Source organism: Zosterops lateralis (assembly GCF_965231275.1).
Source record: "Zosterops lateralis genome assembly, chromosome: 1".
Classification (NCBI taxonomy): Eukaryota; Metazoa; Chordata; class Aves; order Passeriformes; family Zosteropidae; genus Zosterops; species Zosterops lateralis.
Window position 1 is genome coordinate 11,845,788 of NC_139762.1, and position 12,624 is coordinate 11,858,411.

The 12,624-nt window shown below is 39.7% G+C and overlaps 1 protein-coding gene across 1 annotated transcript in view; it reads right to left on the minus strand.

The window, feature by feature from the left end:
- ADARB2 (adenosine deaminase RNA specific B2 (inactive)) overlaps window positions 1–12,624 on the minus strand; it is a gene marked incomplete at its 5' end in the record, with an annotated part of 315,984 nt that overhangs the window by 51,860 nt on the left and 251,500 nt on the right. The window contains one exon of the mRNA XM_083866765.1: window positions 6,407–6,521. Coding sequence (XP_083722891.1) covers window positions 6,407–6,521 — 115 coding nt within the window. The remainder of the gene's footprint in view (window positions 1–6,406; window positions 6,522–12,624) is intronic.

Here is a 12,624-nt window from a genome sequence, read left to right on the forward strand (position 1 = left end):
GCCAACTCTTAGCTTGACACACTTGGGAAACAGAAGTGCCTATTTTTAATTTCCATGTTTTATGCTAATTATTATACCCATCCTTGTGCCCAATGCAATTATATGTGACACAGAGCCAGGGCCTTGTCTGCATCCAGGCTTTGAGAGGTGTTTCAATCAGAAAAACACTTTGAACAGCAGGAGTGGAAAACTAAATCCAGAAACAGAAAATGTTCAGGGAGGTAAAAAGGCTCAGTGTCTGAGAAAGAATGGGAACCAGAGTAACCAGTGAACACAGTGGGGAGCTGAAGCTGCCCAGAAGCCAGAGTACAATGTGCTGGAGACACCTACAGCTGCTCCAGCTGGTGGAAAAATGAGGAATTCAATTCCCTTCCCAGTTGGGTCATTTTCCTGTGGAAGTGCCTATAACTGCTGATAGGAGAGGGGTGTTTTTCCTCTTCTTTCTGAACCTGTGCCACCAAACAGCTCAGAGGATGGAATTAGGTTAGACAATAACAGCAATGAGAGGCTGTGTATGTGCAGGTTGGGGTGCTCATCTCCAAAAGTGAAGCTCTGGTTCTGTACTTACTCCCAGCTGGTGCATGCATTTCTTCCTGTTTTTTTTTTTTTATGCAAAGCAAATAACCTGGCCTGGAGAATTATTCCTGAACTTGTTTTTTTCCTACTCTGTGCAAGGCTGCAGGATTGTGTCCCATCTCATATTTGCTGTTCCTAAGTAATCTGCCTTCAACTAATTTCTGTTCCTTAGCCCTTATTTAACAGAAATGATGAAGAAACACTCGAAGTTGCTCTTGTAGGGGGAGTACTCACAATGCCTAAACCCACATTTCAATAGAAGTGGGGACAGAGTTTTAACTGCAAAACCTCAAATGTCTTTTGAGCTGGAACTTGGAAACCCAAGTGTCTTGAGCTGTAGGAATATGAGAATATGCCCGGTGTAGCTGCACATTACAAAACCCAGGAATAGAGTTCCAGTTGTGGAAAAAGGATAGTCTTATGGAGTTCAAAACTATTTAGAGAGAATCTGAAGATTATTGGTTTAGGGTTTATAAGCAGAGGAAAACAGATTTCTGAGAAAGAGTGACATATATGGTTCCTAACTACATATCTATTTACCTATTTTAAAATATTTTCAGAAAAACTGTCATCTATTGGTGAAGTGTCAATGTTGACATATGTAAGAAGTAAATAATGTTTACAAGAATGCCACATGACTTTGTGCCATGTCCTTAAGAGCAGCAGTATGTGAAGAAACCTTGATTTCATAAGTTTCAATTCTCATTGAAACTCACTGGGGCCAGGCTTTTAGCATCCATCTAACTATGCAAATGGGATCTGGGAGCCTAAATTACTCCTGTGCCTCTTGTCCTGAAGGAATCTGCTCTGGACATTAATCTGTAAATTGTTCACATTTTCTCTAACTGGTTTGTCTACTTGAGTGCAGCATGGCATGGAGCAGATTGATACTCCACATATGGCCTGAATGTAGGACAATGTTCTACTATATTCTACTACTTTGCAACTTTCCTACTCATACTAAGAACTAGAAGCCAATTGGACAGCAGGATTTCTGATTGTAGTTAAACGTCAGGCTTTGTGAATCTTAATGTGACTGTAGAGATCCATGGAGACATATTGTCAACTTTACTTTTTTCTGTTATTCCACTTAGTAATAATTAAGATCCATTCCATGAGATACGAATGATAATTTCCCATCTTTTATCACAGCATGAAATTTCTATTTAGGGTTCTTTTGTCCAGTTCATCTTTATTTCACACAAGATAACTGAGAAGACCTCGTAATTTGCTTTTAACATCAAAATGACTGTCAGCCTTCAAAAAAAAAATATATAGAAGAGAGAAAATTGAAGCAAGACATCAACTCATAATCTTTTTCTATGAATGTTATACTGCCATGAAAAGGACTGAACTTTCTTAATGCTTCATTTTTAACAGAAAGCATGACAAAAAGTTCCTATCAGTATTTAAACTGCTAAGATTTGTCAAACACAGATGAGAAAATTGTGTTTAAATAGCAGTTTCATTTTGTCCCTAATGATTATGGGAGGTTTTTTTTTCTTTTGCAAAGAGGACCTCAGCAATAATAGATCATCTCTTTACTAAGTGACAGGAATTCTTTACTGTGCCTGGTGATTTCAGGTGGAACAAAGGCCAAACTCTGTCTGTGGTGTCAATAAACAGTGCGAATGCCACCAGCCTCTAGATCACAGCACTCAGTGTGAGGCTCACACCTCCCACCCTGCTCTGCCCTGGTACTTTCTATCTCCCAGCTCTGGGGGACAGGTAGCACTGCCACACTGTCCCCTCAGTGCCCTGTGTGCTGGTAAAGGTGACCACCCTGCCTGGTGACCCGTGGTGGGACCACAGGGGCTCCTCCTGTCACCCCACAATCTGGGACTCTGCGCATCAGACCCAGAGGGATGCTCTGGTTTTGCTTTTGTTGCCTTGTGTTAGAAAATAGTAGCTTGCTTGCCCTTCATTTTTTCCAATGTATCAACTGACATAACAATAACAACAACAATATTGAAAACTACTTCTGTCTGAAAACTTTTCAATAGAAAGATACAGCAGAGCAATGAGTCAAAATAAGATGTCCAAATTGCACCTGAGAGACAGAAGGATGGGGAGCTAGTGGGTCATCCCTCCCCGACAGCAAGGAACATCAAGAAACAGCTGCTGTTGAAATGCAATATTGGTTGGTCCTGGCCATGAGCCAAACACCCACACATCCTCCTCCTCATTCCACTCTCCTGTGGAACTGGGAAGAAACAGAAGGAAGGCAGGACTAATGGATTGATATAATGATAGTTCATGGTTGCTTGGTAAGACAGATGCCATAAACCCAATTATCTCCCCCTTTCCCTCTCCCCAAATTTTTACTGCTGAGCACAGTGTCCTGTGGCAAGAAATACTCCCTCCATCAGCTGAGTATTGTCCTGGCTATGTCCCCTCTCAGCCTCGTGCTCAACTCCAGCTTACTTGTTGGGGATACAGAAAGAGATAAAGTCTTGACACTTTGCAAGCACAGTCCAGCAATAGCCAAAATGTTGGTGCTATCAACTGTGTTTTAGCTACTAATGCAAAACATGATGAGGGAAGTTAACTCCTTGCACCACATGATGCAACTTCTGAGCTGATGGTTTGTGGCATGGTGTTATCCAGAATGTCTTTTGCACAGGTGAACTGATGCTCTTAATTTACCATGTGTGAATTCATCATATCTCCAGAGAAATCAGCAGATCTACTGTGGAATGTCAATGTGCAGTAAAGCACAGGTCCTCACATAAATATTACACTACAATAACAAGCATATTGTTGTTCTACTTGAAGATAATCTCTGGATTACAGCTTGCTGTATGTGGAAGATTTGAATGCACTTCTCTTACTTATGTCTTACTCATTAAACAATTATTCTTAGAATGTATCAAACAGTTTTTCATAGAACAATCTTCTCTTCATTGTGTTTGAACAAAATTAGAATATGTTAGAGGACTGGCAGATTTCAAACACATTATAACATTATACATTATAATTATTAAATAATTGACTTAAACTCTTCAATCTTTTCAAACATTTAGTTCAAGATCAGTTATGTGAGTTTTTTTAGTTATGATTATATTCAATTATTGTATTACATCAGATAAGATCACATCAGCTGGTATCTAGTGTGGTAAATTGCTCCTGCCTAGGCCAATATTTTCAAGATTATCTTGATTTCTGCTAATCAAATCTTTTGAAAACTTACTTTCACAAAAAAGCATGGAGATTTTAATTGTCATCACAATTTAGAGCAAAGCATTTCTAAATGCTCTGGACTGCCTCTTTCACTGACTAGAAATTTATTACTGCAGAACATTCTCAGCCTGTCAATAACATAATTTTCCACATTTTTTTTCTTTCTTACACATTGGAATTTGCCCCAGGTGCTACAGCATAAGTCAATTACAGTGGCCAAATGTAAGTCTCTTTGGTTTCCCTGGGAAATTGAAATGACAGAAAAAATGTCAGAGTTCAGAAAAAGAAAACCAATCTAGCACACTTCTATTTTGTCTGTAGAGATCTTGCATTATCTTAACAGCAGTTATCAGAGAGTCCCATTGTGCTTTTTACTGGCTTTGACTGAAAACTGTACAAGCACAGATAAATCTGCTTCTAGTCAGGATGGCATTAAATTGAAATGAAGGTAAAAACAAATCAGTTTTTGTCACTTATGGTGCTGAATGCAACAAGACATTTCCAGATTTGTTTTTGTTGATGTCATTAGTAAATTGTTTGCAGAGATCTAAGACACTTTCTGCCATTTTTTTTTGTTAAAAACACAGGAAAATTGGTACTCATTTGAGTGTTTGATGTGGAAAATCTGCCTGTGCCATCTTTGAAAAGTGTGTGCTGAGGCCCTTGCTACTCCTGAGAATGATGGTGAAGAAGAAACCACAAATCCACAACTTTAGTACAGAAAATAATGACACAAATGGCAGATGATTCATTTTGCCTTGGTTGGCTGAGATTCTTGTGCTGGAAAGAACTCAAATCATCCTGGAGGATATACTAAGATAAGGCTGTTTCTAGCTTTGCAACTTCTGTGAATCACCTTATATCTGCAAGTTTCTTTTCTGAGTTCCACAAAACCAGTGAGATATTGACAAATTGGATGGCTGACAGATTGAACAAATTCACGAGAGGGAATTCAGAATTGAAAAAGAAGCCTTGAGGGAAATAGTTTGCAAATGTAAGTAAAATTACACTTTGTCTTAATGCTGACTAAGATGAAATACAAAACACAAATTTTTAAAATCCCACAAAGGGCATGGGACCCTCCAAAAGAAACAAACAGCACAAGGATACTTTTAGCCCTCCCTAAAGAAGAGACATAGACAGCCCCAACTGCCCAGAAAGGGTAAGAAAGTCTGCAAGTGCCCTTTTCTTCTCCCAGCACTGCATGCCCTCAGCAGCCACAACTTTGGGAATTATGACTCCTTCCAGTGGCCATTCTTCTCATATATTGTGGGTCTTTAATCTGCTTCTTTGGACATGAAGAAATAAGGCTGCAGTGGCTCAATCATGCTTTATAAAGCTGGTCTAGACCTGGGCTAAAGAATGTAGGAGTAGTTCCTTGGCAAAGTAGGGTGAAATTCCCACAGGCATTTCTTACAATTCTTACACTGAGCAAGTGTAACCTCCTCTGTGCTCTCCCTCTAAATGTGGTTAAAACAACAGTTCTTGGCTCCTGTAGCTTAGTTTCTTATAAAAAGTATATTTAAACATTCTTCCTTGTGCTTCTTCTTGGAAAAAGCTCCTCTAAATAAACTATAGCACTTTGTTTAAATCTGATGAGAGCCACAGTCCAGAAATCTGACAATGACAAGGCAGCTGTTATGCTGGGTCTAGTGTGCATCTTTCACATCCCGAAGTCAATCGCACTTCCTTTTTATTTCCCTTCATACTGAATATGATTACTTATTCTTTTCCCATCAGAAAGGAGCTGCTCAGCACAGAAATCTTATCTGCATTTAGGCTCTGTAGTTGGAAAAGATCCATCAGAAAATCCTGTCTCCATTCTGCTGTCTTGCAATATTCACAACTGTCCCTATTGAATCTAGCTAATGTAATTGTTGAAAGGAAAGAGTGAGACAAGCCTGGATGAAATATATATGCCTTTCCCCTCTGAGCTTATCCTCTGCTTTCTGTACTGGACTCACTGCTCCATGTGTCAGAGTGAGAATGAAGTTTATGGAAGCATCTCCACTGCTGACATCCTCATAAATACTGAGGTGCCCCAACTGAGGGGTGCTCACAAAGAAAGATCATCTCTGCAACCATCCCATCAAGGCACTAAAGATTTCCACATAGTACGTGTCAATCAGTTAAGTCCTAACAGGAGTGAATACCAAATTTTGGCCCTGCTGGTAGGTATCAGTATTTCCCATGGCTAGAGAAGAGCAGAACTAAAATTGTACATCCTCTGGGTTTGTTTCTTTTGACTGGAAAGCACATCTGTTTCTGTTGCCAGTCTAAAAGTTTATGGCAGCTTTGTACAACAAGAACTTGATGTTCCTAGACCTATAAAAGTAATTAATAAATAATACTACTTTTATTGATAACTGACTCTCTCCCCCATCTGTAAGAAAATGAAAAATCAGAGAATGCTGCATTTTGTCCTGTAAACAAAGAAATGTAGCAACATGTTTATGAATAAATCTTCAACTCTGTTGCCAATATTTTTGTGTGAACTTGAGGTGTAAATATTTAATGCTTCTTTTCACTGCATTATTATTAATTTTTCTGTGTGGGAGTAAAGTCATCCTTCAGTATTGTGAACCAGGTAAATAATGTATTACTTAGTCATGAAAAATGCCAGAGGAAAATAAATGAGAGGATATCTTACCTTTGGTCATCACAATGCCTGCAAGAGTTTTGTGGCGTGCATGCATGGAAGTGAAATTGTCTGTCAGTTCCTGGAACTTCAGTGCAACCATTTGGTATATGGAGTCAGCAAAATCCTGAAAGAGACAGTCAGAAAGAATTTTTTCACTTTTTTGATTGAGGAACATGGACATTTCTGCAGATTAGTCACCTGATAGCAGCTGCTGAGAGGTTCACTTTAGAATTAAACTCCACCTATCTGGGCAAAGATAAAATTAATATCCTTCGACTTCCTAAATCATCCTCAGAAATGGCAAAATTAACTGCATGAAAGCTGAAACCCATATTGACTAGGACTGGAGGTAAAAAGGGACAAGATTTAGAGGCTGCACCTTTTTCCACTCTCTTAAGACATTGGTCCAGCACCACCAGTTGAGGGGAACTAAAAGCATTTTATTACAGCAAGCTAAAGAGGTGGATCAGTGTCCTACAAAACCATTTATTTCTGTGACCCCACTGAAAATTTCCATCAGCCCACTGAAAACTGAGAACTGAGTTGAGGCCTGGTTTATCAGTCAAAACCACCTATTTATGCATTTAAAGTGAATTTTTAATGACTTGCAGCTACTAAGGCAAAGCAATCAGCTCAGGAATCTGTCAGAGGTGCACCATGATCTGTCCTTCTTCTACCCTGACAGGCACTGGGATGATGGGGAATTTTTCCTTGCACATCCTAGCAAAGATGTTTCTTGCAGTTCATGGGTGTGCAGTAGTCTGGGAGGGACTGATCTGCCATGTCTCCTCCTGGACATGGTACCTCAGGTATGAATGAGTTCAATCACCAGGGAGAGTCTTGGGAAGCTGGTTACTAAAACAGAGCAGGTTAAAAAGGTCTAAAAAGTGAATTCTGTAGACTGCACGGATGAGCATGAACCTAAACCAGCTCTGGTGCTCCTGAGAACACCACGACTTGGAATGATTCCCTGCTGCAATGTTTGGTATCTTTTCATTTACGTAATCTCTGCTTTTTGTTTTGCACTGAGCCTCTCAAGCATAAATTAGAGATAAGTCAGTGGAACACTGTGTGAGCATGAGTTGTTCTTAAAGGGCTTTGCAAGTCTGAACATAAAAAAGTAACATTCAAAGGATATTTTTTTTTTCAGACATATGATTTCTTGTAGAGAACCAAGCTGTAACTACAAATCTTTCTGGAAGCAGCTCCTGGGAGCTGGAGCTTATTCTGGGATGCTGACAGAGACCTCCTGGCATCCTTAAATCTGGCTAGCCTCAAGTCATTGTGCCTTTGTTGGGAAAAGTGGCTCAACCAAACAACAATTCCATTTTTTTCCTCTGGTGTAGGGATATACTACCTGGGGGAGGTCCTGGTAGAAAAGGCCCCCTTTAATTCACCTGGTTTCATCAAGTGTGTTCATGGCACACGTGGAGGAGACCCTGAGTCTGACACACAACTTCCCTCACCCTGAAATATTTACAGCCATGTGGAAATGAGGAAATGTGTTTAAGAAGATCATATTCATTCTTTTCCTCCCCAAACTCTTAATGGTGATGAAAAAAGGTTGGTGTAAACCAGTGTTTTAAATTGGGAGAACACACAGCTATTTTTCAGAGGAAAGCAGGTTCTAACTCACAAATATCAGTAATGCTACTGCCATTAAGTGCCTCTGCAGGCTGTACACCATATGTTTCTACAGTTTGTTGTGGAAATTCAGCTTAATTTTAAAACATTATTATGGCAATTATAAAAAAAACTAATTAAATAAAACACAACACTTAGGCAAACCCCTTTTTATAAAACCTGGAATACTTTTTTCTGTGTACGATCCTTGTAAGTGATTGGAATTTGCTCAAATACATAGAGGATAGGATTTCTTTGGCACAATAATTTTTCTTTGTTTCTCTAAACCTAGCTTTCCAAGGTACTGTTCTGGGAAAAAACAATTTGCCCAAAATACAGTTTAATACAACATGGAATAAAATATGCTGTCTTGTTGCAGAAGAAGAAAACAGGCATATAAACCCTTTCTGGGAGATGCATGCAAAATTCCAGACTAGAATTAGATGAAAACTAAGAAAAATTATCAAGAACAGTTTGACAGTTCCTAAATGGAATTTCACTTTCACTGCATTTATACCTCTTCTAATCTAATTGTCCACAATCACCATGTGAGCGAGGTACTGCTCATACAGTGCTTCTGAAGGATGAATTTTGGGTCAATTCTCATTTGTCAAGCATCAAGGCACCCTTGTGATATAAATGCAATTATAGTCGCTTTACAGATGAATGAGTGAAGGCACTAAAAGGGTGAGGGACTGGTCCAGGGGAATAGCACAGAGCTGGGCACAGCCAGGTGTTCTGATTTCCTGATGCTCTGGTTAAGTGCTCAGTGCTGGAACACTGCCTGTCTTTCATAATATGAAAGTTTGTTTCTCAACTTGCTTTCCCTGCTGAAGAGTGACTTCATCCATAATGGAAAACTAAAGTGTATTTGCAGAACTGATATAACTGGGCCCCATATGGTGGACTGAAAAATCTGATCAGCTTTATTTAGACTAGAAAGACGGAGGGGGGAAGAGTATCTCAATAAAAAATATCTGCACCATCATTTAAAAAAATAATCAAATCATAAATTTCATCTGCTGCAGTACTGCAGTCCAATCCATGTCTGCATTTCTAGTGTACCCTCCAAATCTGCATCCCAGGGCATTTTGCGCTCATTAAGAGTTAATTAGCTCAGAGGCACATACAATTCCTAAAAGAATAATTTTAAAAATGCTAAACAGAACAAATAACTTTTAACTTTGGATTTACAAATTCCCCATAGCCAGAGCTTTCTTTACTTCATTTGGCAGTAGGTTCCAAAGCCAGAGAGCAAAGAGACTCACTAAAGGCGAAATAACGACATGACTTCAGATAACATTTAAGGGCGATAAGAAATTCGGCATTTGCTGATCTCAAGGAGTGACCTGGGACATTAAAGAACAGCAAATCCATTAAATATGAAGCCTCTTAGCTAAAGTAAGTCAGGCGAACATTTTTTTGTCTTGATTCCATTGCCTAAAAGGATGCCAGTGGAACTAATGGAAGCAAAGGAGGAACAAAGATGAATACATGTAGGATGCTGGAAAAACAACCAGGAAGAGTGTCTAATCTGAGAGGTCATTTCCAGGATATCATATTGCCCTAAATTTCCAAATGGATATTCCAAAATAAAATGGAAAGGAAGAAAAGGAGCCGTTTATTTTTTGAGATGGAGAAAAATAAGAAAGAGGTGCATGGCTCTGCTCTAGAAGAGATTGATACCCTAGAGATTGATCCTTGTAGTGCAACATTAATTTCAAAACTTTGAATACTCTGGCCCTGTAAGTTGGCCCAGTGGCAGAGCTGGGTGTGGCACTGGGCTCATCACCTACACCCATCCATGCAGCACCCTGCCTTCCCTCTAGCACACACCAGAGCAGCTATTTGGTTTGACCTAGTTCTGTGAAATGAAATCAGTAACAGCATTTATGCCTACTCAAAGCCTTTAGACTGGTTCTCAATGTTTCTTAGGAAACCTTAACTGGTTATAGACATATCTAATGCACACAAGACAGATATGGTGGAGATAAGAGTGGCTCGATTTGCCCCTGCTCAGTTTAGAACCACAGATTTGATTCCAGATATTCTTTAGCTTTACTTTTAAACAATAATACTAGACAACTAAAAGATACATATCCAGATGGTTATTCCTGAGGGGATATAAACCAGAAAAATCCAACTATTTATGGCTATTGTGAGTCTTATTGAACTTTTAGGATCCAGGCTAAGCTATATTATCTGCCATCAAAAGTAACTTATAAACCATATGCAAAAGTAACAGTTCTTTTCTTCTATCAAAACAATCTCAGAGAAAAGTTGTGTTTGGTGATACCACAGTTCCTACTGCCAGATATGAGTGAAAATAAAAGTCTCCATCTGGAGTAAATACAAGAGCCAAATACATCTTGGCAGCTTCTGAACAGCTATCAGGTTGGTAGAAGAAAAAGGGAAAATTTCCAAAGATGAGGGAAAAATATGAGTAGAAGCTTACCTTGTGAAAGAGAAATTCAGTGCAATTAATAGAGGTGCATGCAATTGCTCTGATAATGTAATAGCAAAGAAATTGCAGCTTGGGGCAGGGGAACAGGTGTAAAGAAACTAAAAAGATGTGGACAGTCAGAAATTCAATTTTTTTTTTCAATATACATGGGAGAATAAAATGCTCAAATGCTTCTTGAGTGCTGAATCTAAGAGAAGCTTATGCCCAGGGGTTTAATTCCCTTGGAACACTGAGGTACAAACCACCACTAAGCCAGTGGAAGTATTCCTGAGTCTTCGATGTTCCAGACAAGGCTCAAGTGGAAGGGATGGGAGCTCAAGGGGGCTCATACCCTGGCCAGGCAGGGTGAGCTCCATCACTCTGCCTTTGGGTGGATGTTGGGAGTAAAAAACATGACTCAGGGGAAGAACTGACCTTCAAGGTGCTGAATGTTTTTAAAATCCCCTGCTTTGATTTGCCTCCTATCAAAATCTTTTCATAAGTCCTCACATATATCCTTCTGTACAAAAAATAATTGTCTTTGAGACAAAATGTCAGTCTTGTGAATACAGGGAGTGATACAAGTAAGGCAAAGAAGACTGCTTGACCCCCTCCAGGGGCAAATCTTCCCTAGGTTGCACTCAAACCTTGAGCATCGCCTAAATGCCCTCTGCCTCTGACGGAAACGAGTTTCTTGCTCAGGCAGCTGGCAGAAGAAAGAAAACATAATGCTCAATTGTTCACTGAGAGATCCTACAGTACTTAATGAGCTGTATTTTAACTTATACAAGGAGTCTGGATGAAAGATGAAAAATAGATGTCATTACTATTAAAACTGCACTGTGTTGTCTGAAGTATTCATCTGTCTTTGATTACTATATCAAATTACTTGTGTTATTCACAAAGGAAAATCAAACTTTAGATCACAACATTACAGAACTAAAAACTTTTAGGGATTTCTCAGCACTAATATTTCAAATGGTATAAATAATTAAATGTGTTCAAGTTTGCAATGGGAGTCTTCAGGGTAAAACTGACATTCAACGGGAATAGTAAGGATATTAAAATCAATAGATTATAAAGCAGAAAGCCTTTAGTAAACATTTTCTATTGAAATCCTGTCTTAGGGTTTATAGGGTTGAAATATCAAAAAGGTTAGATTTGCATATGGATGGGAAGAAATATTCTACTATACAGATATCACTAAGGGCTCTGTTTTTGCTGTCTCCCAAGTACTTTATTTCCAGAATCTTACTGACATTTGGGGGCTAAATGTTGAACACGATGAATGGGGATCAGGTTAAATTAAGTTCACAACTCTCTTCACAGATAAAAGGAGTTGCACACCTAGTTCTTTTCACCGTCTGAGAGGGAAACACACACTCATTGATAGTGGGAGTTTGTGTGTTTTTCCTGCAGAGAACTCTCATTGTCTAAATGGGAGGGGAGGAAAACACAGCACAGAGATCAATCCTGAAGAGCTGCTCCTGGTCAGAGTGTATAGCAAATTGCTACACAACACATTTTTTTTCCCAGGCTTGTAAATAAGTTTGCTGTAGTTAGTTGGAGATTCATTGAGAAGTGATTGTACCCTCAAGTCAATGAATTAGTCAGGCCCTTCCCAGGTACTACATCATCTTCAAGAGGCAGCCTTGAGCAGAGAAATAGCTGAGGGTCATGGGTTGTCCTCCACCATTAGTCTTCTGAAATCAATTTAGTGCCAGGGGCTCCCCCAGCACAGTGGAGAGCGCTGAACAAGGACCTAGAGGAATGGAGGGGCACTGAACAAGGACCTAGAGGAATGGAGGGGCAGGATGACCTGTGGAAGGAAGGAAGGAAGGAAGGAAGGAAGAAGGAAGGAAGGAAGGAAGGAAGGAAGGAAGGAAGGAAGGAAGGAAGGAAGGAAGGAAGGAAGGAAGGAAGGAAGGAAGGAAGGAAGGAAGGAAGGAAGGAAGGAAGGAAGGAAGGAAGGAAGGAAGGAAGGAAGGAAGGAAGGAAGGAAGGAAGGAAGGGAGGGAGCTGGTCACAGCCAGGGGGCTGGAGTCTGGGCTCATTCCTTGCCCTCCTTATTGGTGGCCTCGGTGCAAACTACCTGCTTTGCCATGAGCCCTCTTTATCCAGGGGTAAAAGTGATGAGACTCTCCAAGCAGAGCCAGACAAG